This window comes from Numida meleagris, chromosome 9 (assembly GCF_002078875.1).
Source record: "Numida meleagris isolate 19003 breed g44 Domestic line chromosome 9, NumMel1.0, whole genome shotgun sequence".
NCBI lineage: Eukaryota > Metazoa > Chordata > Aves > Galliformes > Numididae > Numida > Numida meleagris.
Window position 1 is genome coordinate 19,414,852 of NC_034417.1, and position 26,042 is coordinate 19,440,893.

Sequence of the window (26,042 nt, forward strand, 5' to 3'; positions counted from 1 at the left end):
TCCATATGAAACACACGACTTTATTCACTTTATGCTTACACAGTCTGTGCAATAGAGGACATGTGCAATAGGAAGATGTGAAGAACAAGATGTGGAAGTGGACAGTACTACAAGGACCCGGCCATCCCCTCCTGCACAGCACTATACTGCTTTCCGGTGATACTCAGGAGGGGCTACTTCGTAGTCGCTGGCACTGAACAGTGCAGAGGAATTCTTTGCTAAGTACCTATGGAAGATATTAAAAAGGTTAACGTTCCTTTCCCAAGATGTTATTTAGTATCACAAACGAATAATGAGATGTTTACTGAAATCACATTCTGTGATTCCAAAGAGTACAAACCAATATATACATCCACTAGAAAGAGTCAGCTGTCCAAAGCAATTAAGGATCTGACAGCTCACACCAAAAATTAATTCCAAACAAGCTGTGGTCAAGAGCTCTTGGCTCAAAATGAGCACAGGGAGGTAAAGATTAACAGGATGCAACAGTTTACATTTGAGGTTCAGTCAGCTGCTATGCCAGGAATCCAGCTACTGCCAGTCACTGTCAGAGGCTGGGACAGGACCCCCAGGACAGGACCCCTGTCTGCACAGACACTGCCATCCAAGTGCCACAGCAAGGCAAGCACTGCGTGGCATCACTTCTCATGTGTGTACCTCTGCTCAGTGTGCTGGCTTTGCCTTTCCACCTCTGCAGCTGACAACACTTCAGCACTTGCCTTCACTTAGACAGCCAAAGAATGACTGCTAAGTCAAGACTTCAGGATTACTCCAAGACAGTTCTCCCTGGAAATCAAGCTGACTCATTTCTAGCTTCCCCATAGGGCAAGATGTGCATTTTGGAAGTGCTGACAATCTCCTTTTGACTTCCAATAGCTTACCCAATCACAGAGAGCTAAGTTAATATTTACTGGCAAACAGCTTAATGCTGTGTTACCTCAATAATTTACCCCTCTCTCCACAACAACCAAAAATGGAAGCTTAACTTCAAGCAAAGCCTTAAAGAAACTCAGTGCAGCAAAAGCAGTACTGAAGCTATGAGCTGACACGCATCGTGCATGCACACACAACTGCTCACTGAAAATAACTTGACTGCTGTAGTGTGACCTATTTTGTCTTCTTGCTGAAAGACTTGAGGAAGTACTTACTTTAAGAAGTCATGCAAATAGTTTAACAGCAAAGCCAGACTCTTCTCATCAAGAGGTGTGTAGGCAAGCATGGCTCCAATCCGAACTGTTTCAAAGCAAGTAGCACTTTAGTTACAAGGAACACATCTAAAAGCATTACAGTAAGTCTAAACCTACACTAGCATATATAAAGAGCCCAGGAATCAATTCCCATATATACAAGCTAACCAGAAACAACGTTCATTCAAAATCCTTGGGTGACTGAACATAAGGCATACAAAGAAGTTGCAGGTTTTAGAAGTTGCCTCTCCAATTTCCGCAGCTCACACTCAGACTGAAGACAGAAGGAAGCATGGAGATGCTCCTAACCACTCGTTAATCTCTAGGTGATACTCACCAAATAGCCTCAACAGATGTGGGGCACCATACACTTGAGACATCGGAGCATCTGGATGATCTGCCAAGATTTCAGCATACTGGGGTCTCTCAAACTTGTACAGCAGCTGCGTTCCCAGCATGACATTGAAGTACTCTTTAATTCCAGCCACAACTTCATTGACTGCATACTCCCTGGTAAGCAGAGAAAACGTTCAAGCCTTGTTCTTACATCTGCCTGGACACAAGGTCAGATTTGACAGATTCACTGAGCCAAAATTCAGAAGGTCTTTTAACAAACCTTCAGATTTTTCCAGGAAATTTGTCTGCAGACCTTGAAATGGAGAATTCCATGCGGCTGTACATTTCAAGACCTCCTTTAATAACTGCTTTAACACAGTGAGAATTTCCATAAACCAAAAAAAAAGCACCTTGCTTTTAGTCATCTACTCAAGTTAGCTTGACTCAGCACTCATTCAATGCAACAAAACTCCTAAGGATGCTTACCAGCTCTTCTATTTTCAACTAAATTCAATCCCAACTCACATCAGCTTAGAACTGTATTACTTTAAGTAACCAGACTCAACTACTGTTTAGAGAAGGAGACAGTCTCCCAAATTTCAGGCAATTGGTCTTTTCCAAATCTCAGTGCCACACTCCTGTGGGCCTCCAACTTCACAACTAGTTTTGATCTTCTGCATAAGCAATCACACTACACATTTCGTAAGTATGACCTTCTCTGTGAGGACAGGAGGCAGCAGATATAGCTGCTTTAAACCAGTTTCAGATCACCCAAGAAAGGCAGCACTCACAGTCTGGTAACTAACAGGGAATCACTTACCCCTCCCTGAGGATCAGGGCACACTGAACACTCCAAAGCAGAGAATCTCCCAGTAGAGACCCTTCCCTCCCAGCAGCCAGCCTGCACATGAGGTTGGGGGGGGGGGTGGAGCCTGGGCCCTCCCTTTCCAGGTGAATTGCTTCCACCTGTGCTCGCAGGGCTGGCTACTCCCCTTCACCAGGCTCTCAGTCACCGCTTCAGGCCATGACCTGATGTTTGGGTAAAGCGAGGATGTCTGGGAACCAAGTCTAAAACCACCATTACAACAACCAGATAAAAGAATGTTAAAGCACCCTGACATATCAATAACATACTTCCTCTTGAATGGAAGAAAATAGTTTCACATTTCCAACTTTCTGCCTGTAAAATAGGGAAGCTCCATTCAAGAATAAGTAGTTTGTTGTCATGGGGTGAATTGGCTGGAGTAATTATTTATAAGGATTTAAACAAGTTCCACTTCAGCTTTGCCTATCCAATTCTTCCAAGTCATCATCCACCACCCTGTCTGTCCTCCACCCTTCTACTTCAGTGAAACATTCCACCAACACAGTAACACTTTTGCCAAGCTGCTAGGTAGCATCTCTCATCATTTATTCAGCTTACACATACCAAGCACCACCTAATTTCTTCACTCAGTGTAGGAAGACCGAGCTAGAACAGAGCGGGTGGAGAACTACTGACGTGGCTCCTCCCAGCTTCCTTTAGGAAAAGGACTCAGGGAAGGGCAGGGTGCAAGGGAGAGGGAAAACGTTCAGAAAGCAGAACTGTGTTCTAGGATACCTTGATCACCTCGGTCTCAAACACTGGCTGAACACGGCACTGGGATATGTTTAACAGCTTTACAAGTTTCTTCATGAATGAGAGCCAACAACAGCAAGAGACAGATTTAAGATCTGGAATGACTGCTACTTACTTGTTATCAGTATTTCCTCTAGATTTCTTATAGTTTGCATAATCCTCTAAAATAGAGTCAACGTTCTTCTTGGCAGGAAGATAGAAGAGCTGTGGAAGAAACAAAACAAAATATAAACTGCTGAACTTATGCAGACGTATCTATCTGCATGCTAATCTTAAACTGACATACATAATTTTGCTCTAGAAATATCCTTAACAGTTTAAGGTGTAAAGCGTTACTAAAAAAACTCCAACTGCTTTAGTGGTGCGTATCAAAATACCTAAGAGCAGCCACATTCATGTTCCTATTTCATATTTGTGCCACTCAAAATCAATCCGAAGGCGAACTGTGAAAGTCAACCCAGGAATCAAAGGTAAGCAGCAAAGCACGCAGATGCCAGTGCAGACCTGCCTCCACCAGGTCACAGACAGTGCCTGCACAAGCACTGGTGACAGCCTGGACTGTTCTTTTGCCTGCTTTGCTTCCTGCATCCACAGTTCACTTCCACCCAGTACTGGAAGCAAACAAGCCTGCTAGGCACCTGCTGGGACCAACAATAACAGAGTTTTCAACAATACTTAGCAAAATTGGCAAGAAGAATACAAGTTGTTTCACTTCCTAACAAGTGCATTTAAAAGGATTATAATTCTTACAATGGAAGACAGTTTGTTTTAGGTAAAATTACTGTATCAGGAGGCTCCATACAGATCCAGCTTGGCAGCAGAGTTAACAATCACCCAAGAGACTGCTTTCTGACAGAGCTGTACAACCTCACATGCTTTGAGACCTTCACAGTGAATGCTTGTAAACAAGACAGGATGGAACCAGGGTAAGATACATCACCTGCAATGCTCGTGCAGACTAATTCTCTGTCACCTAAGCAAACTTTTCAAAGCTTGCCAACAGGCCAAACGTGCTTAGAGGAACATCACAAAATTCAAGATGACTTGACTTTTATCTTATATTCCACAAATTTACACACAACTCTGCTGCACAGGCCAACTCACAGGTGACCTTCAGGTAAAATCCAACTGCAACGAGAACTGTCAAGTAAGGCATCTGTCAAACTCCACGAGGGATTTTGCTGCACTACACTCAAGTAGGATATGAAATTCCCAATTACTGTCCTTGCCTATACCTCGAGAGACCATTCTTTTGAGAAGTTACCTGTTTTTGCCTGGTGATCAAGTCCCAGTCATCTACCAACCACGGTTTCAACTCTTCCGGGATTTTCACCTTTACTTCAACTCTGTTCATAAACGTTTCTTCCTGGAAAAAGTGAGTTTACACTAATTAGCTTCAGATAACCAGCCAAGATAAGCCACTCGCAGCCCACCCTTTCCACAAAGGAAATACACTACAGGAGTAAGGAATTGCTAAGTTGGCTCCAAAGGAACAGGGAAATAGCTCAGATTTAAAGGCTACCTGGCAGGCCTTGCATTTCAAGAAATTGTAACAATTCACACTGCCATAGAAGTGACAAGAACAAGACAAAGAACTGCAGTCTGTACTTCTGAGCAAAGCAGCTCTTCTGTTTCCCACCAGAAGCCCTGGAGGAGAATCACAAACACATACACTCTCCACTGTTGGATCTACTCGCGCCCTCTTCTTCCTCGGAGGCTGGGGAGTCTCACTGCTACTGCTCCCTTCTCCAATTCCAGGAGCTGTACAGAAGAGAGACAGTATGGTGCTTGAGTAGTCTGCTAAGGCAGTAAGAAATACCAATAAAAAAGAAGCGTTTAAAAGGATTTAGAAGTAATAGTCAGGTTTCTCTCAAGTCATCTTTTTACCTGGTTTCGTTTTCAGTATTAACTGGACATCACACATTTGTGACTGTTTGAACTGCTACATTCTCATTTACCTGAAGATGGAGATTTCTGCACTAAGACCAAAGCAGTATGTCAGTATCCAGCGCTCTTCGAAGAAATCTTTTGGAACCAGCAACTCAGCTACGCAGGCATGTCCCACCTCAGTAAGAAAACTGAAGTTTGACTTACTGCTGAAAATTATTTCAACAGATTAATGGGGATACCGCTCTGCTTTCAAATTGCAAGGGGTCTAAATCCTGACAGACTGAAATAGTCTGTGTACAAAGCAGCAAGTTGTGCATTCCTGTTTTATTCACTAGCAAATTACACAGAAGAGACACCAGAAGTCCAGGAGCACCACACAGTGACAGGAACTGAACTCAGTGGGGGCAGATTTAAGCTCTTATTCCAGCTAAGAATCCTTCCCTAACTAGATCCACTTACACACAAAATAAAGACATACTTACTTTTCTGTTTGTTCTTTTTTGTTTTCCTGCAAGAAGAACACAAATTATTGCAAACATAAAGATGAAAGTACTTCATGAATTGAAAGCCAGAAAAAAAAAAAGAAGTACAGTAAGTTCAGATGCACAAACACTCAGTGGCCCACAAAGCATTTAGAAAACAGCAGAAGGAGAAGTGCCAGGGATGATTTACCACCACAGTGCCGATGCTTCAAAATTCCCCAGGACAAAGAGTAATATCCACTTTTTGGGGATTAATTCAACTTAAACCTACAGAAACCAAGACAGGCCAAGAGCATTTAAAAAACAAGCATCTTAAAACACTCCTGACCATCATTACCAAGATGTTTCATTTTCCAAATGCTTGGAGATGTTTTATTTCAGAGACCTCTTAAAGACGGGATGTAGGACAAGGAAACATCAGACATCCCAGCCAGCTGACTTTCCAGGAGAGCACTGAAAGAACAATTCCACTACTTCAGCAGCACAGTTAAGTTTGAACAGCACTATCAGAATAAACTGTGTGCACTGAGTTGTACGGACTGCCTGCGACAGCATCAAAGTTAGGGGGAGCTCACGATTGTACTTGCCACTTACTTGTAACATTTGGAACAATACTAAATGCATCGCTCCTAGTGTTTATCTTCTTCCAAATGCTGCTCTCAAAGTTTACTGTACTTCAGAATTCCCTCACTCCTCTATCCTTAGCCCTCATTTCTATTCCAGTCTGACAGTCATGCTGAGAAGCTCACTTCCAAACATCTTAAAATCATCTGAAATATAATGCCCACTACACGCAGCTATTCAGATATGTCAAGATATATTAGTAACAAAAATTAAACTGTCCTAACAGATTTTCATTATTTGAACTTGGTATATTCACCAATTTTATTCATTTATTAAGAAAATTGGAACGAAGAGCATTACTAGTCATGTTCCCATTTGCTCATTATTAACGGGAGTCCAATTAAACTCCTCAAAAAGTAAAAAAACCAATCTGTGTGCCAGATCCCAGATCACGAGGACAAAACTTTTTACCAGTACGTTATTATTTCTTTGGAAACTCATCACCACGTCAAGTGATGTTTGTCGTCAGCCTCTGAGCTGGGTTATCTGGGTCAGCAAGTAGGCAGTTTCTACAAAGGTCTGAAGTCAGGAAGAGTAACACCTTTTTCAAGCTTCAAGCAATCATTAGGCTTAACAAGAACTGTGGCCAGAATAAAGATCCTCTCTCCAGGAAGAAGTAAAATTGCCAAGCCAAGTCACTGACAATGGACTTGTGCATTGAAGAGAGTCTGTTCTCCCAAACCTAGAGTGAACAAGTAGAAATGGAGTTCTTTTGAGAATTAATGACAAGGTAAAAATAGTTTGAGAGCGTCATCCCAGCAGAGTTGTAGTAAACTGATGTAGACAGGCCATATAGAATACTTTAAGAACTACTGTAATTAAGGCAGTAAACCACAGCTATGCTACTGAATCAGAGTCTAGCATAAACCCACTCTGGGCAGTTGCTTGCACCCTCCCACCTCTTTCCTTATTTCTTTATATCTCAAGGCATACACCTTTGCACCGAGTCAAAGCAGCCACCTGTTTGCAAAGTCTAAAAGACAAATCTCAGTTAGCAAACAAACAAAAATCTCAGGTTAGAGACAAAAAACATTAGCACTTGGCAGACTTTCAGCAGCCCGTACAGCAGACGGTCCAGAATAACTCCCCGCTAGGCTGGAGCAGCTGTGCGAGATGAAATGCTTCTGTTGTGTGCAGTAACTTAGGCATGCAGTGCACGCAGCATCCAGGAGAGAGATGCAGCATTTGGACACAGAGGTTGCAGACAGCCTTACTGAGAGAAGCTGGAACCTAGGAGGAGCAGCACATCTTAGATAGGAAGATGACATTAAGCAGACTCATTGAGACACACAGCTGAAGAACACCATGTATGTTCCTGTGACGGCAGACAACGATTTCCTGCAAGGGAATTCAAGTCCTGAAGGGATACAAAGAGATGAAATATAGCTAGGACAGATTAAAACACATTCTTTTGTGCCACTTCACACGTTATCAACAAGCCCAAGAACACAGTCACAGCAGCAGCATAAGATCTTTGACTGACTTCACCTCACGTACAAAGCACAGCCTGGCTGCAAGTTCACATACATCTCTGAATGGCATTTCCATGAATAATTAACCAGCAACAAAACTAAGCAGCAGCATGGAATTGCCATGGAAGTTTCTGTGGAAAGTTTTAATTAAGACTGATCAGAGAGTTGCCACGTACTAAAGACCTCACAGCTCAAACTTGAAGGATGCATCCTACTGCAGTCAGACATTACCTCCCCAGAGCAGCAGGGTCAGCAATCAGTTCTGGTAGGAAGGTAACCCAGACCTCACTGCAGGGTTCTGCTTAAGCCAAATGAGGACAGGCACCTACACCCACAATACTCCAGTATTAGCAATAAAAAAAAAATGAGATTGAACTAGAAAGCCAAAAATTAAGTGAAGATGTGACATTACAAGATCTGAAATTGCACAGAAACAAGATAGTCAGTGGGAAATGAATGCAACTACAGCTTATAGAACAGCTCAATGCCATGAAGTACTGTAAATCAAAGGTGAGACTCAGAAGGAAAACAAGTAGTCCATAGCATACGAGCATGATGCTGAACTTCCAATTGCAATATCCAAAACAAGATGACGTTCACAGTCCAAGCAAGTGAGACTAAGGAGGATGCCAGAGAAGAACATGTACTGAAAGACAGCACTTCACCCTTCCAGACATCCATCAGAACAAAGATATTCCAAGCACCTGTCAAACCCCTCGGACATCACCTCAAGTAGCCAGTAGTTTTTGCACAGAAGAGCAGGCATTAGCGCTCGATCTCTACAACAGTGACTTCTGGGGCCACATCAGTAGAAAATAAGAATAGCTTAGAGAAGAATTCAACATGAAGACTAATGACATCAAGGAGAAACCAAGACACTGGAAGGTTTGCATACTCCACAAGAGAAAGGAGTCTATGACCATCTAGTTTAAAGTCTTGTGGACAACTGCAAGTGCTTTACTTTCCCCAAATCCTCAAGTATTTTAAAAGGACACAGAAGTCTGTTAAAACCTCCCTACAATAGCTGGTTAAGATACAAGCAGCACAATGAAGGTGGGCTACCACGTGGGTCTCAGGGATTTGAGCTTTAAAACATTCGTGAACATCAGGAAAAGATGAACGAGGTGCCAGCTTACTGATAAATCAATGACAAAGATGCAGCTAAGCTGTAAAAAAAGTCTTGAAGTCTCTCCTAATATGAGGGGACTAGCAGTAAGATCTTAAATGAAAATACCCAAGTATGAAAAATAAGTATGTTTAAAAGGGTCTGTCAGCCTTCCACTGCTCAAGCAGCTGGTTCACTGAATGAGCTCTGGGGAACAGCACTCCTATCAAAATTCAATTAAAGCATCCAACACAATCAGGGAAAGTATGAATCCCAAAGTCAGAATTATACACATCTTCTGTGTGCAGTCAAGCAACTTGACCATGGAGGGCACACAAAGCTAGAAGAGGCAATGAGAACAAGAGCAGTTGGTAGGTTGGTAGTGTAGAACAGCTTCTATGCTAGGAGTAACCCACTTGGCAGGAAGAAGAGCAGAAATACTGTAGAGGTATTGTTAGAGATAAAAGGTGAAGCTGGAAGAACTATCAGTCTTTCCTCAAGAAGGAAGAAATGGACTGTAAAACCCAAGCAGCAGGCATCAAAAAGAGATGGAAGAGCCATCCTCCTTCCTCCCCTCCTCAGCACAGCACTGAATTAAAAGGAGAAGCACTTTGCCACAGGACATTGCAGATGCCAAAAGCCCAAACAGTTCCAAAGTTTTAAGTGCAGAAGAGTCCTAAATCCATCACATGGATACAGCCTCCAGCTCTGAACTCCTTAATTACAGACTGATAAAAAGCAGTAGTAGTATTTTTTTGGTAGAAAAGCCTCATAGACTTGACTCACTTGAGGACTGTCCCTAAGCACACACTACTTGTGACCACTAGGCAGCAGAACAGGTTAGGAAATGTCCAGCTTGAGCTCACATCCCATTACAGTGTTGCTACAGCTCCAGGCAGCTGGCATGTAGGCAGTGGTAGTAAGCTACGTGGAACCTAGAGGAGTTTCAGTAGCTTTTGCAAGAGCTTCTAGCCATGCCAGTGAGAGTAGAGGATGCCACAGAAGACACGCAGCCAGGGCATGTGCTTTTCAGTAACGTATTCAGCTTAAGAACAAGCCTTCTGTTACAAGAAATGACAACAACTTCCACGTTTAAGTTGAGATACTGTTTTGAAAGCATCTCTAATGAGACTGCTTATAAACACATCATTAAAAAGAAGCTTTTCTCAAATTTGTTAGTCCGTGCCGTACCCAATCATTTAGGTTGCCCTTCTTACTTTCCAAGCACAGGCTAACTGTTACTTGTTTTTACATGATAATCATATCACGCTCATCAAAAATAGCAGGAATTCTTAGAAGCTGTTATTCAGCAATGCCATATGTAAAGCAGTCTGAGGAAGCCAGCACCTGCAGTGTTGCACTCCACTTTTTGTAACTCACTCTAACCATACAGATGTTTATGATAGTTTTTCTAGTCAATATAAAGCAATCAATTTCAAAACGACTGTGTACAGACAGCATTTCATGCATATTTCTATTTGATTAAATATTGCTTATTAATAGTCTTAAAAGCTGCTTTCAGCTAGTTGCTGTGGTTTACAGAAAGTTACTCTGAACAGGTTCAAGCCAATGACAAATACAGCAGATTAAAAAGGCAGGGTCAGTCCTCACATGTGTAACACCACCGGTCGCCACAGCCTAGCTCTCCGTGCTCTGAGAACAGTGCAGTTTATACTGATTTCCACAGCTCCAGGCTACAGCAAGCATGCAGAGCAACTGCCACCTTCTAGAACTATGCAGTTTTAAATCTGACATCAGTTATCTTCCACGTTTTACCTAGCGGACACTGAGTGCATTTGACTACCCAAGCATATCCTTTCCCAACTGAAGATGGGCGCATTTCAGAGAAACTAAAAACTGTTAGTCCACACTGGCTTTAAAAAAAACAAAGAACAACATACTGCAGTACTTAGAATTGTTAACTCAATTGCTACCAAAGCTTACATTATCACAACTGAAGACTTTAAGAGTCTCTAAAAGAAATCTATGAAAGCAAGGAGGTTTGGAATTCAGGATGAAAATCCTGGTTTGACAATCCATCCTTAACTCACCGCGTCGATATGGTAGGGGTCTCCAAACAGCAAACAGTATGCGCTCCATCTCGTCTGAAAAATCTAGGCACAATGGGGGTTGAGTTAAGGAAAGAATGTCAGACCTAGTGATCAGCCTTTAAGAGAATCTATTTAAGATTCAAAAATTTACCTTTTTAGCAGTATGTTATAGATTTACTGAGCATTCCTGGAGGATAAGTTTTCTCAGACTCTGATTTCCTTTTCCCTACTATTTGGCTGAGGAATTAATGACACAATGCAAGTTCTCTCCCTCTGTTCAATCCTCCAAGAATGCTACAAAAGGTAACTTTTGAGGCCTAAATAGGTTGACAGTGTTTCCCTTTTAGAATATTGCTTACTTGGTTCCTCCCCCTCCCCACCAACGGTACTGCATGTACCTGCAAAGACCTTAGATTTACAACAGAATAATCCAGATGTTTTCAAACTATTTCTGGATGTTTTGGTTTTTAGAAGCCATCTTGCCTTTAGTTGTAAGCGGCACGTGAGCAGCAGTAGTTCGTTCAGTAACACAACAATATTACAACTCTGCATTGCTGCTAGGTTAGGTCAAAGCATTGCCTCTCCCTCAGCCTCCAGATAGGGAAGAAATATAGGGAGACTTTATTGGAAGAATCAGAGGTCTAATTTAGAAGGATGCTGGTAATAGCTAGAGACTAGGAGCAAGATCAGTGCAACAAGCATGAGATCCTATTATCTTTCACATTGGTAGACTGCTGTTCCAGTGACCAGAGTTTTCCTTCTTCCCCTTTACTACATTAATAACCCACCATTTAGAAATTAATTTCTCCAACCACCATGAGAAGTTTCAGAGTTAGTTTACTGAATGTTTTTCTACACAAGAAACAATCACTCATGCTTACTATAGTGCTGAGAGCAAAAAGCAAAGCCATACCCTTCGCCCAACTGGTTTCAACTGGAGAGTAAAGTTAGACCTGGTAACATGCTTTTGAGCTTTGGAATTGAACAGAAGTTTAAGATGAAGTCCTTTTTGCTGTGCCAGTCTACCTTAGATGTAGCATTATTATATACAGTTGAGAGAATTAAGACAACTTTGAATTCTACTGCTTTTCAAGGGCAGGTTAGTGTTTAGCATTTTCTCAGCTGGAAAGAGTAAAGCCAATCCACTGCGATTAGCCTGCACCTCTAAGATGACCAAAGCTGACAGTACAGGAAATCTAGTCTTGAAGGTACTGAGATGTTCTCTATAAGGCATTTGGTAGAGTCGTGAAAAACATTTACAATTGAGCCATCGCTACCTATTTCAAAGTTACAAAGAATTAATTCTACCTTCCAGTGACTAAAATACAAGTAGACTCAAGCGCAACAACCTCTCAAGTAGCCCCATTAGTAACTGTCACAATTTAGATATTTTTAATTAGTTTCTAATGACATTCATTAGGAACTCTGTAGAGGGCCCATCCCAAGCTGAGAAAGCACACAAAACCAGTGTAGCTAAGGCACCTCAATCTGCAGCAGTAGACCACAAGGGAGTTTGTACAAAGCATTATGACCAGATCCTTCTGAAACTCCATTCCAAAGACCAAGAGACAATTTACAGCCTTGGGTAGGCTTTGGCCAACTCCAAAGCTAAATCTACATTCAGTATATGCAGCAACAAAGCCTTTATCCACTGCCATCGCACTTCTCAAACCAAGGAAACATTTCCTAATGCAAAGCTGCCCATAAATGAGGCATGAAATGTGAGCCAAATTCTCTTAGGAAGTGATGTCATCACAGCAGCTTCCTCATGAAGACCAGAATCGTGAATGAAGTTCGGAGTTCAAAACATCACATTGGCAACGAGCACCTTCATGATTAAATAAGTCAAGTACTACTCCAAACAGAAGAGTTTCATGGCACATGAGCAAAGCAGAGCTGTACTGACTGTTTAAGAATCTAAGCATAAGGCCATTCTGAAAAACAAAGGATGGAATGAAAGAAAACAAAGTTACATTTTGAATTTCTTTTTCCTAATAAACATCTGAGCTTGCTTCTGGTCTCTTAAGATGCAAAAACATTTTAACAGCATATGTGTATAGATTTGGCAAAAAAAGCAAAACAAAGGCTTCCTAGATGCAATTTTAAAATTGCACAGTAAGAGGGCATGGCATTTTAAGGATTTCCTTCTGTATCAGTGCTTGTGCTCCTTAGAAGAACTAAAAAACTCTGTTCAATTCCACTAAGATAAACAAGTCTTAAGGGAACTTACCACATTTGAGCGTCACTTCACTAACTTAAGAGGAATAGTATGCAAAAGAACAACTATGAACATTAACATCCAATCTATTCAGTACCTTGATTCAGTATTAAACATTGTTCCATCTTAGAAGATGGTTTTAATACAGTACTTCATCAAAAGCCTTTCAGATATCACAAAAGCAAACATCTCTATTGGATATGTCAGGAGTAACAGAATGTTCTGGGGGCTAAACTGTAAGAAAAATACCATTTAAAGATCAGCAGTAGAACTTGTAAGCAACAGTTTGATTTTTGTTTTTAAATACAAAGTTTCTTACACTTCAACATTTTTCTGCTGCAGACCAGATGTCTTCTTGCCTGGAGCAGCACCTCTCATCTTCCCCTCTGCATATTGTTCCCTTTAAAAAGAATAAATTTGGCAATAAGACTAACAGGAAAAGAAGCTTGTTTTCCCTCAAAAGGTAAGTAGTTATACAAAACATTTAAGGAACTGCTAGCAAGTGACTCAGAGTCAGTATTTGACAAAGAAGGAACAAATTCAACTGAACAGCAAGATGATTTTAGGCCTATACATGTAACAATCCCTTCAGGGTATGCACTCCCATTTATACCTCCTCCCACAATCCTTGTCACTCAGTGACCTGGAAGCAACATGCCAACCACTGCTAAAAAATAGAAGATACACTCTACAAATAAAAAAAGTTGCTTAGGACCAAGTCCAGAGAGTTTTTAAGCATCTCCTAGAAGACCACCCTAGACTTAAAAACACACTATAAGGACACTGCAGGAGGGACATTTTTAGTCTCCTTATTTTCATGTTACAGAATATACTTCCAGTTAGTTAGTGTGCCTGGCCATCTCATCCTACTCTTCATTAGAACCTCAAGTCAGCTTTAAACTAAGGAGCAGGTCACTCCTTATGCTCCTGGAGTACAAAGATCAGAACCTCCCTCCCAGATCAAAGCACCTCAAGAATAAAAAGACAAACACATACTTCTTGAAGGTGTTCCTTGGGAGTTTGTTTGTTTTGACCTTACCAACCTCCTTTGATATACAGTAGTTGGATTGAAACTCTACAGAACAAATGATTCTGCTGAGAACAACTAAGAAAAAGCACTTACTGATTGGCTTTTTGAAGTTCTTTTTGTTTCTGCAAATTGGTATCCACGTATTTGAGCACTCTGCTTTCTGGAACCCATTCATCCCAGCTGGAAAAAAAAACAAAAATTAATCATTCAAAAACACTATGTAAACACATTCTACAAAATAGAATCAATTAAAAGCTTCACAGAATTTGAGACTGAAGTCTGCTTTTGTGACAAGTCAGGGACTGAACACAATGGAGCGTAAATTACCAAACACATTCCCCATTGTCTGAAGCTGTAACAGTTTTTCTAGGGAAGTGTAACCCTCAGTAAATTTGGAAGAGTTCCCCAAACTCAAAGGATGGGCAATTTGGGAGGGTGGGGATTGTCTTTAATTTAAAAGAATCATTTCAGGAAAAAAGCTACGCTTACTAAGTTATGGGACATCTGTAGCCATAACTATATTATTCAGTGAGTTTCCTTTATCTATTCCAACATTTTATAGGTTAACAAATTCAGCAATAAGATCTTACTGTAAGAAGAAGTGCTCTGATTTCTGTCTGTGAAGGAAACCAAGATGGCATGAATATTTGAAGAATCTGAAGTGAACGATTTAAGAGAACAGGTGTTGGGGAAATTGCCATTATGAGCAATAATTCCACTTTGACAAAGAGTGGATAATCTGAGCAATCTGACAAATTATTTCAAATAAAAGCACATTAAAAGTGGCCACGTTATTCTGAAATGCATAAGTTTAAGCTCACTACATAAAGATTTCCATGTCATTTTCATTTTATGGCAATAGCTGCTGCTCCAGGAACATCAATGCAATCAAAGCAGAACTATTACAGGAGTATAAGGCTTTCAAGATTAAGAAAAGCCAAGCTTAGCAACCAAATGCTAGAGAAACAGATAAGCAGCTGTGCATATCCTGAGGTTACTTTTTAGGATAGTGCTTTGGTCAGATATGTAAGCCACTCATCTTACTCTTGGCCATACAGCTATGAGACTTTCAAAAGAAACGTTATTTAACTGCAGCACACATTATATCGGATGAGGAAGCTTTCACATCCTGTTGATATTTGCAAAAAAGTTAAACTGAGCAATTAACAAATAACAAAGGACTACAGTTATGTAAACCAGAACAAAACATCTTTGTCCCACTTGTCTAGATCTTGCAGCAATGCCACTTTTAATGTAGTTAACTGGAAGCCTGAAGGTAGGAAAACCTTCAAGCAACACAAGCATGAAAAGAAAAGCAGGAGTCATGACATCATTTACAGCACCCTTCACCACCAGAGATAAACAAGGAAATGAAGTATCACATTTACACTGCCTCATTGACACAGAGCAGCCAGCTTAAGAATCAATTACACTCCCTGTAAATATTTTATAGTAAGCACTGACAGTTATCTGCCCACGGGCAAGGAGGGGGATAGATGCATTTAAAGAGAACTGCAGGCATGAGGACATGAAGTTCAGCTTTTAGTGGAGTCAGTGAGATCCAGACATTAGTGACAGTATTTGCTCAAGAGTTTGTAGCATTGAAATGAAACAAGAATAAAATCAGAAAGATTCCTGGAGCCTGAAGAGCTGAAGCTTCTAATCACTAAGGAAAAAAAAAAATTTTTTTTTTTTTTTTAAGTGAAAACCCAGTGACAGAACTTGAAGGGAAAAAGCAACTATTCAAATGCAGTAACCTTGAGAAATACTCTTCAGAGGGCTGAACATCATGGCATGAAGCCATCTTCAGAAATCTCTCACCAAGAATCCTATTATTTTTGCAGAAGGGAAAGGTTTCTCTAATGCTACCTTTTCACGAGGCCAGAACTGAAATACAGGCTAAACCTGCTCCCGTGAAGGACTAAGATAGACAGCCCTTCCCACTCTGAAGGCAGTCTTCAAAGACACGTTTTTCCAAGTTTCTGCTGCCAGAAGCAGTGTAAGAGTGAAATACACTGGCCTTCTGAGAAGAACACTTTGCCCCACTGCAGCAGGGCTTCTCTCTCCTACCAACACAGAGCAAAAAAGGTTCTGTACTGATATTTCTGCCAGGAGGGAATTATAGCAACTGTTCTCAAAGTTGAACAAACAAATCTTATTAGTCTGCAGACACCGTAAGCTAGTTTGTCTATAAAACCGAAGCCCTGCAGGAAGGAAACTGCTAGTTAGGCAACCTTTCATCACTACAAACCATGGGCCTAGGTATAAAAAAAATACTTAGGTTAATTTTAGAAAATCCTCTAAAAACACACAGATGGTAGAGCTTGTCCATCAAGCTAACACTCCAACCGATGAAAAAAATGAAGGACTGATTCCATTTTACGCAGATACTTACTTTTTATTCCAACCACTGTAATGAATAAAGTATTTCACTTGCTTGTCCTTTATGGCAACCTTTACACACTGGAACAGAGGAAAAAAGTTCTGTTAGTATCAGTGAGAACAACGATCTCTGAACGAGTTTTGCTTTGTAAGCTTTCAGACTTTAAACATGCAGAAGTTTCCATGCATGCAACTGAAATACCTGGCAGCAATTTCACAGCGGAAACTAAGTTATCTAACACAAGTGGCTGCCTATTTGCAGATCTGGAAGGGCTAAGCAAAGCGACTCTGACTCTGCTCAGCTATCCAAAGGGCCACCTTCAGGCACGAGGACCCAAAACCCCTGAGGAGCACCAGAAGATTAACCACGCGGTCACTGAACTAGCCCAAGGTTAGCCAGAAGCCATTCAGACAGCTCGCTCACATGCAGGCCCCTACCTCACAGACAGGTAAGCTGGCTGAAGTAGAGGAGTCTTCAAAAGTAAAGTAAATAATATGGATCTCTGCAGTCACAGAGAGCACATTGTATTCAGTAGAAAGAACTGCAGGATAGGAGTTTTCTAGATTGAGAATTTACACATGGGTAAGTAAAAACAGTTATTTCCATCAAAAGATTGGCCTCTGAAGACAGTAACTTCCTCATACACCAAGATTAAGGTGACACCATTAAGGTAAGGGAACATACAGGACGAGGTTGCTCCAATTAATCCACACCACCACTCAGAAGTGTCCCTCACAGGAACTTGTCAGACTTAATTTTAAGAACAGCCCTCCCAAGAGCCTATAAGACATCACCTCAGCTCTCCCAGAGGAAGACTCTCAGATGAGCTGGAACAGCCACGCACGCTGCTCAGTAACAGAGCTTTCTCCTGCATCTGCAGTCTGACATGTAAGAGCTCAACTACCACATCTGTACAGAATGAAAGCACAGCCAGAGACATACCTCCTCCTGCAAGAACACAGCCCAGACCATGGTTCATCTTTGTGCCCATCTACATCTCTAAACTTCCTAGCCATGCCAAATTAAATCCACCAGCTTAGGGTTGGATAAGGCACTTCATCCAGCAAGGTATGTTTTGGAGATGCTGGGGTACATGTCACCACACTACTCCACAACATCCTCACCTTACTCCACTGTAAAGACACAGACGCTCTCTTTGGCTCTATCTTTTGGTTCTGTTTTAAGGCTTTTTCTATTGAAGTGGGAAATTGTCTTACACAAGTCAGAACGGGTATTTCTGTGCTATGCTGAGTCACCTCTAAGTATTCCAGAGAATCCAGCCTTCTGCTGTACAGCATTTTCTCAAAATCACTGTCACGACTCCTCTCCATACCTTCCCAATTAAAAAAAATCATCAACGCTTAATTGTCCACAGGGTGGAATAACATATTCCACTACTGACCTCAGCACCACCATATACGGCTCAAACTCGGTCTCACCTGGACTTGCAACAAAGAGTAAGGATATCGTGACCCTGTTTGATATACTGCTGTGCTGGCTGCTCATTTCAACCTGCTAGCTTGCTGCAGGCCTGGAGTTAAAGGCAAAGTCAGACTGTAGGCTTAAAAAGCCTCTACTAGTTTTGAGGAATCAAAGTGAGCAGGAATATTCAAATAAATATCTTCTCACACTAAAATATTTTCCTTCCTGAGTGAAGGAAGAAAATGAATGGAAAACCATAACAGTACTTCCAGGTAGTTTACAGCTGTTAAAAGATACCAGTTTTTAACTAAAAGCATCTTAAGTAGCCCTCATTTAATTTTGCATTGTACAGTTACTGCATATGGATTGACAAATTGCAACTTTTCATACTACTCCAATGCAAACACAAGGGCTTTTCCTTATCACCTGGCTATGGGAAGCCAAGGGTAAGGTTTAAACAATGTTTTAGACAATCATGCACCTTGCCAATGCCCCAGACATTATTTTTAACATCAGAATGACTCCTTTTATGCTATCAGGAAGTAGATGTACAGGATTGCTAGCTACCTCTCTAACAGCTGCCATACCAGTGAAGACTTACTGATGCTAAGAGACAATGAACTTGAGTCTTAGCTTAAAGCATCCCATGAATTCCCAAACCTTCTAATCTACACAGCTACAAGAGCCCATTTTTACAGAGGAAGTAGAAACAGGCAATGAAATTTGGAGCTATATCTTCAATAGAACACATTACTCAGCCGTGGCATATGCCCAAGGCCCAGGAGAAAAGAGCTTAACTGAAAGCATCGCACCACGCTACTGCAACAGAAGTAGCAAGGGTAATTCTCCAAGTCATGAATCTGTGCTGTGCTGTTTCTGAGGTTAAAAACCTAGAACTGAGAACGCTGTTTCCTTTGTCAATGTAATTCAGCATTACTCCCTGCAGTACCGTCCCACCTGAAGAACACTGACTGTGCTCAGTCCCCTGCGTCGCTGAGCAAGCTCTGAGTGCAGTTAACTCACTAGTCCATGCACCAGCTCCAGCACCAAGTTCACAGCCCAGTGCTCTGGGAACACATGCATTGGAGATGTTCACCACAAATGATGCAACCTTAGTTATTCAACAGAACAGCTGCATAGTACTACTGTGGGTCTTTTGTGGGGTTTTGTTGGTTTTTGGGGTGCCTTTTTTTTTTTAAAGCTTTTCCATAACACAGAACTATGGGGCTTAAAACTAAAGTGTATATATGAACGTGTTCTCCTTCATCTTGCTTCAGTCATTAATCCCAGCTAGGTAAGGCACAGCAAGGAAACTCCTACAATTCTTTATTTTCCTGGGCAAGTCAGAACCACGTGCAGCAACAAGCAACCCCACATACCTTTGCTTCATAAAGGAGAGGTCCATGAAAACAAAGCACTCGTTCACCTGAAAGACAGTCACAGAAAGCCATCTTAGAATAAAACCAATGCCAGTTCTCAAAAGTACGTTATCAAGTACAACACAGAACAAATCCAACGTCAGCCTAGCAAGAAACCCAAGGATATACCTATCTGAGAACCATGCTGGTGATTGAAATCTTTGTGTCATATAAGAGGATCAAAGCCGATTATTAAAGCCATGAAGAAAAGATTCCCCAAGGGTTCCCCAAAGAGCACTCATGCAAGGAAAGCTGCACCCCAGCTGCATCCAAGCCCGCCCACAGTTCTACAGAAGGACGGGTTTCTTCAGCAAGCAGCTGACACCCAAACATGTATTCCTGCCCATGTTTCTGGCCACTGCGAGCTCAAGTTACCAGCAGCCAGCCCTCCTTCAGAGCCTTAGCGTCAGACACAGATATGACAACGCACTGGCTTGGTACAAACGGGTACTTCAGCAGGTAAAACCACTGCGTGGCAAGGGAATCCTAAGTCTCCATGACATTGCATTCTGACTCAGAGCAGGGAATCAGCTCTCGGTGCGAGATGCCAGCCCTGCACCTTAAGCTGCTGACAGAAATGAAAACAAGTGTTACCAGTACTCCCTTCCTGGTAGCAAGTGCAATACCTGGTATTTCTAGTCCAATGAAGTAAGAATTCCAACGTTTCCCCAACCCACCTGTGGGACAGAAGAGTGCCGGGCTTGTGCAATAGCAAGAAAAATTGCCCACTTCATGGTTTTAAGCAGAAGAGCTCATTCTTCAGTCTCCCTCCCGCCTTCCAAATGGTGAGCTCCTATTGTGCAGTTCTACTGCAGGAATTTGAGTGTATTTCAAGGAAGATACTGGAGTACAGATGTTTCCTTCTTGAGAGCTGTGATGTATCACACGTTCAGAGAGAGAAACTGCATAACATACTCCAGTGTGCAGCCAGGACACACAGGGCAGAGCAGCACCATCAGCTCCTGCGCTGCCAATGCTGTGTGGGCAGGCAGGGAGGGCCCAGCAGCAGGATGCCTCCGCAGCCCCACAGCTCTCAAGTTCCTTGTGAGCAGCTCAGGAACAGCCAGTTTGCAGGCTACGGGCTTAGAAGTATCCTCTATTGCAAAATTTACTCTGCTCTTCCAAATTCACTTCTATATACTCAAAGGATAAGTCCAGCAACGGCATGCAGTGCCTTTAAGTGCACCCTCTTCAAGACCCCTCTTGAAAGCTGTACAATCCTGGCTGTATTTGCCTTTCCCCACCCCCCACAGACACAACTCAGCATTTACAACCCATCTGGTTTAAAGTTTTGTTAAGAACCACTCTGCAAACAGCTGCAGAAATGGAATATCCCCACATCTCAATTTCTTTTGGTGAGGGTGCTGAACAGCTCTTGCACACATTGCAAAGCACGGCTCTGACAAGGTCAGGGGGGTTGTCTGATTTTGTTTGAATCAGATGAGGAGGATTCAGGCACCATTTCAACAGCAAGAGCAGCAGACAAGCAGACACACAACAGTCACTCCAACAAGCACAACTACTACCAACCTTCAGCTAGCACATCAGACTCAGATGGGCAAGTACACACCTGCAAGGTTACCACTTTACTCGCACGCTGACTAGGGAGAGCACCCCCATTTAAAGATGGATTACTCTAGGCTATGAGATCACATGCTCTTCACAGAATTGAAACAAGTATTCACAGTGAAGTCTAAGAACACACAAGTATGTCAGAAATGTATTTCAACTTGTAAAATGCTCCTATATGTCGGGCAAGAGAGTTAGAAAGTTGCTAACAAGGGATCATTTTGGTACTTTCAGTACTTCTAGGCAAAAGCAGAAAAACACCAAACAAGAATCTTCATAATCAGGGCTAGGAATCAAAAATTACATTAGCCTCATGGTACATGTTGCTCACTAGGCACTACTGGAAAACACACCTCTTTTATAATTACCATGCAAGGTCTTTCTAGGCAAAACACCCACTGAGATTAAGGTCGTGAACCTTAGTTGTGCAGAATGGTTATCACAAAAATAGAAGGGCCCTATCAGGCTCTTCCCCTCCTCAGCTTGCTGCAGACAGGCACAAAGCTTCTCCTCTAGATGCACATACCTTTTCTCTCCAGTACTGCCACCGCTGCAGTAAGATCCACATCTATTCATTATCCTCCAGACAGGACTTGTAAGAAAACAGTTTTTAGCTAAAACAGCTTGTAGAAAATACAATAAGGAACTGCTCTGCTAGCACTTGAGCAAGCCAAGGTACATGGAGCATCTGTGCTGCGTACTAACAGCTCCCACGCCCTGCTAGAACACAAAGCAAGCTCTGAGCGGGCAAGTCTTCCGGCAGAACTGACTCTGAGGAAGAGAGGAAGAGATCGGGGAAGTCTCAGTCCAGCTGCCCCCTCCTACAATTGTTTTACATGCAGACTATTTACAGAAACAATAAGTTCTCAGGTTGCGTGTGACGGACATGAAACAAGTCTTCCCTTAGATGAAGAAGTGGAAGGCTAACAAGCCGTCTCGAGAACAGATGTGGAAACAAAGATATCTCACCAGCATCATCAGGGAATAAACCTCCCCTAAGCAAGTCAAAGGTTGAACTTGACATTTGAGAAAGATCCAGCTGTCTCCATTTTCTCCTGTCAGTGAGAAGACGCAAGAACACCCAGAGAACCATTAACTCATACTCGACCAAATCTGATCTCATTTCTGAAGCCTACACGAGAAAAATGACATCTCCTTCATTTTAAAGGGTACCCATGCTTCCAGCACGGCATTGGGGTTTTCCAGGCTTTCACCTGTTTTCACAGAAATCCAGCCTCCTTCTCACCCTTTTCCTTTGTGGGAAGTGCCAATACAGAGTTTCCAAATCCACCTAACATCATTAGCAGTATTTTAATGACGGGTTTTCAAGCTACACAGCATTTTATTTGCCATGCTGTGAATGGCCATAATAAAACATTTCGGTTTCAGCACTTCAGCAAGCTTCATTCACGGGACATTTCTCCAATTAAATGCTAGTGCCGAGCACACACTTATATTTAGGGAAGAAAGTCCATATTTTAACTTCTGTTCTAAATGCGTGTTGCTTGCATTCCTACAGCTATGAACATCATTTCAGCCTGGAATTCTACTCAGCTTCCAGCTCACTACGTTTTGCATTAATTCACTACAACGTGAAACACACATGAAAATCCCAATTATTTCTGCAGGTTAGTAACACTAGCATTGATGTGTGGCACAATCGAACGCGTTCTGCCCTAAGCTGCCATACAGCCCTGCGGCAGGTCACCCTGGGCAGCCACTGCCAGGCACTCCCCTGCAAAGCCAGCTGCTAAAGACAGAAGCCATAGCAAGGGACAGGCAGAGGAAAGGGGAATAAGCCCTCATTTGCCTCTATTAGTATCTATCACTATTTTAAAAGTGCAGTATGTACAAAACAAGTCTCCTAAGCAGCAGAATCCTACCGTTTAACCTAAAATCTCTGCTGCTCTGATACAGGGATGGATTCCACCACAAGCATCAGCTGCAGAGCCCCGTGACCCAGCTCCCTGTCAAGGGCAGCAGAGCACCGAGCTTATTTCCATCCCAAGAAGACACAAATCCTAACAGATCTAGGAGACGTCAGTGGCTTTAACACTCGCACCTGCAGGAAAACAAGCATATGTAGGATAACGGCGGAGGAGGGAACGCCCAGGTCTTAGAGGCAGGAAAGCTGAAGGACAGAAAGAGAGGAATCCATTTTTCCCCACGTACACTCTACTGCTGTGGCAAAGGGGCAAAAGCAGAGCCGCAAACCGCCCCGTGCCGCCGAGCGGAGCGGCCGCCCGCAGCGCCTCAGGGGCGCGGCACGGCACGGCACGGCGGGCCCCCTCCCATCAGCACAGCAGCGGCCTTTCTTTAGCACGACTCCCTCAAAACCGTTTCCTTTGTTTCTCGTCGGCCCGCCCACCGCCGCAGAACCGCACACAGCGCGGGCGGGCTCCGCGCAGCCGTGTGGCAGGAAGGCCCCGCGCCCGCCCCGCCGCGGCCTCCCACCGCCCGCGACGGCCCGGCCCCGCTCCGCTCCTGGACGGCCCCCGAGCCCTCAGCGCTCACCTCCGAGCCCCCACCGCCGCGCCCGGCCCGCCGACCCCCGCCCGCACTCACCCTCCTGGAATTTGGGCTTGGGGTCCTGCTTGGGCGCCATTTATAAGTGCCTCTCCCTCCTCCCGCCCCCTCCCCGCGGGGGCCTCACCACCTCCGCCGCATTCTGCGCGGCCGACTCCAACCCCCGCCGCACCGCGCATGCGCACCGCTTTGCACCGCCCCCGAAGCATGCTGGGATTGGTAGTGCGGGGCGGGGCGGGGCGGGGCGGGGCGGCCGTTTCAGGCGGGTCCCGCGCCTGGGCTGTGGCTGCGGCGCTGGCTCGGCTCGGTTTCGTTCGTTGGCGGTGAGGATCTGAGTGCCGCTGAGGAGCACGTGACAAAAATTTAAAACGGAAAGAAAAACTAAGCGCCCAACGTGGGGCTCGAACCCACGACCCTGGGATTAAGAGTCCCATGCTCTACCGACTGAGCTAGCCGGGCTGTCGCGCAGCTGCTTTCTCTGAGCTCTACTCACCAGCACCGCCAGATCGCGCCCCGCGTGCTGCTAGCACGGGCTACCCTGGGGGTCCTCCGCGCCGGCGGGGGGCGCAGGACGGCTGCTTGGCGCGCAGCACGTTCCTCAGAGCGCCTCGCGCCAGCTCGGCGGGAAGGGGAGCGTGTGGAGCGTCGAGGGGTCCTACTGGGCCTTACCGGGACTTACCGGCCCGCAGCCCAGTGACAGCGGCACCGGGGCAGTCCGCAGGTCCTCCGGGGCTCATTGGAGCGGGCGGGGGGACTGGAAGGTGCCCATCACGGTCACGGCGTGGGGCAAGGCCTGTGTTGGGGTTCCCACAGCACGCAGCGCTCCTCTCCCTCCGCGGAGCCCTCACACCTCAGGGGAACCCTCATGCGGAGCAGCGCGGCCTCAGCGCTCACAGAACCGCGGGTGAGCGTCCGTGTTTTGCCTCGGCTGCCCACAGCAGCTGCTGCAGGGCCTCCTGCCCGGATTTCTGCGGGCTTTCTGCCGCTCGTGGGGCTGGCAGGCCCCACACATTCGAGCAGCTGCGTGATAGACGTAGCTGAATGTTTGTTGGTATTTTTCTGTCAAAATGTTTCTTGGGGTTATTCTGCCGTGTCCCTGTTTTCATATTTTAACATTATCACTTCAAAAAAAAAAAAAAAAAGGAAAAAAAAAAAACATCCTACCCAGACCATCAGAAGGTGTAAACATCTGGGAAAGCTACAGGGTTTTTCAGTGTAGTCTGGAAATATGAGACAGCCTCCAAACTGCCACGTTTTTTGAAGAGATAAGAACATATTTAGCATTTCTCCATATACTGTCTGCATGCTGTTTAGAACGTGGGGGTTAGGAGAGCTTTAGAAATGCGTTGCAAGAGGACCCGCTCTGTGGATAACACAGCGTGTCTTTGTATTGTAGGCTCCAACGTTCACCCCGTGCCATTTCTGTGGCTTCCCACCAGCAGCCAGCACAGTGTGAAGCGTGGCACTGGGGCAGCACTGCCCCCCAAGATGCAGAGGAGCTGGGGAGAGCAGCCTGACCTGCGCAGGGGCCAGATCCTTTCCAGCATAGCAGTGTAAGTGCTGTGAGTCAGTGCCCCCGCTCTGGAGGTACTTATCAGGAGGCAGAAGTGGCCAGACTCTCTTGTTTCCCCTTGGCAGAACTGCTGTAAACACTCCATCAGTAGCACAGCAGTCATTGGGTGAGAGTATTGCCTTGCTGGAATTTGCCCAGGGCCGTTCAAGAGCAGTTGTTTTTTAAATGATGGGATGCTTTAAAAATTAATCGCGCTCTTCTCTGCTGCTTGCAGAAGATGCAAAATGCCTGATTTTGACAAGTCAGACATGAACATAGTGGTACATCCACTGTACTGTATGTGCCCAGATTGCCATGTGAGTGCACAGCAGTGAGGCAGCATCCAGCAAGCCCAAACTGTCAAACACTGACCTGGATTTAGTCCTATATAAAATATATTTTGTATAAAATATTTCCGTGATGTTTTATAGTTGAATTAGGCATAGAAATGCAGACTTCTGAGCAGGAATTGCTTCATTCAAAAAATGTCAGAGAGCTCCACCTGACCAAAGCTGGAACACCCTATCATTATAAACCCATTAGACCTCACTCACAAGTAATCTTTCCGATTCTGCTTATCTGAAACTAAACACTCGGTTTTGCTGTTCTTTAAACATTTTAGCCTTCTGGTTTAAATAGATAGAGCTAGGTGGTGAAGTCCTGACAGGCACAGGGAGCAGGCAGGGGAAGTGATATAACGTGCTCTGTTAGCATCAGTCTGAATTTCGTGAAGAAGGGATTATAATTTCCTGCAGTCTTTGTGCCCTGCCGAGGAGTTATTTAAATAAAATCATCCCAGTATTGTATTTCCCATTCTTTTCATCGTGAAAAGGAAAAAAAACACAAAACAGAGATGTAAAAAGGGAAAGACTCAGACCTTGTGCTGTAGATGTTTCTACTGGGAAAAATGGCAGCTGAAATAAAGCATTAATGAAGTGTTTTTCATTGACGTTTGTGCAGATCTGCAGTGAAACAGGAGAGAGGCAGCAGTTTCACAGAGGAGCCGAAACCACGCACTTTCCCGGTAGGAAGAGATGATTTAGAGCAAATTTACCTTTTTTTCTCTGAGATCTGATGCTCACCAGAGAACGCTATTGCTTTCCACTTTGCGAAGAAGTGGGTTGCCCGTGTTTGAACGCAGTGCCCCGCACACGGCGGC

At 43.8% G+C, this 26,042-nt stretch overlaps 2 protein-coding genes and 1 non-coding gene across 6 annotated transcripts; 1 reads left to right on the forward strand and 2 right to left on the reverse strand.

Moving 5' to 3' along the window:
* On the reverse strand, positions 1 to 23,524 carry MORF4L1 (mortality factor 4 like 1). 4 transcript variants are annotated; one of them, XM_021407645.1, is made up of 13 exons: positions 23,371 to 23,524; positions 19,198 to 19,244; positions 16,409 to 16,476; positions 14,107 to 14,193; positions 13,303 to 13,383; positions 10,766 to 10,828; positions 5,514 to 5,539; positions 4,814 to 4,902; positions 4,406 to 4,507; positions 3,257 to 3,345; positions 1,525 to 1,697; positions 1,149 to 1,233; positions 1 to 226 (listed from the first exon to the last, which is right to left on the reverse strand). In XM_021407645.1, the coding sequence occupies exons 1-13, from the start codon at positions 23,408 to 23,410 to the stop codon at positions 142 to 144; spliced, it is 1,035 nt and encodes a 344-aa protein (XP_021263320.1). In that variant the 5' UTR covers positions 23,411 to 23,524; the 3' UTR covers positions 1 to 141. The 4 variants fall into 4 exon arrangements, with proteins under 4 accessions (XP_021263320.1, XP_021263319.1, XP_021263322.1 ...); XM_021407644.1 differs by having other exon boundaries at positions 23,459 to 23,492; XM_021407647.1 differs by lacking the exon at positions 10,766 to 10,828.
* LOC110403821 lies at positions 23,509 to 26,018 on the forward strand. Its single transcript, XM_021407528.1, has 5 exons — positions 23,509 to 23,593; positions 23,828 to 24,235; positions 24,728 to 24,884; positions 25,844 to 25,907; positions 25,971 to 26,018. Exons 1-5 carry the CDS (start codon positions 23,509 to 23,511, stop codon positions 26,016 to 26,018), a joined length of 762 nt encoding a protein of 253 aa, XP_021263203.1.
* On the reverse strand, positions 23,718 to 23,790 carry TRNAK-CUU. Its single transcript has one exon. It is a non-coding gene; the product is annotated as a tRNA-Lys (tRNA).

Coding starts and splice junctions, on each gene's coding strand:
- LOC110403821 (XM_021407528.1), top strand. CDS start 23,509: ATGCGCACCGCTTTGCACCGCCCCCGAAGCATGCTGGGATTGGTAGTG. Junction 23,594..23,827: donor GGGCGGGGCGGCCGTTTCAG/GCGGGTCCCGCG, acceptor TCTACTCACCAG/CACCGCCAGATCGCGCCCCG. Junction 24,885..25,843: donor ATCCTTTCCAGCATAGCAGT/GTAAGTGCTGTG, acceptor ACGTTTGTGCAG/ATCTGCAGTGAAACAGGAGA.
- MORF4L1 (XM_021407645.1), bottom strand. CDS start 23,410: ATGGCGCCCAAGCAGGACCCCAAGCCCAAATTCCAGGAGG. Junction 16,477..19,197: donor CTCTCCTTTATGAAGCAAAG/GTATGTGGGGTT, acceptor CCTCTGTTCCAG/TGTGTAAAGGTTGCCATAAA. Junction 10,829..13,302: donor CAGCAGAAAAATGTTGAAGT/GTAAGAAACTTT, acceptor CATTGTGCCTAG/ATTTTTCAGACGAGATGGAG.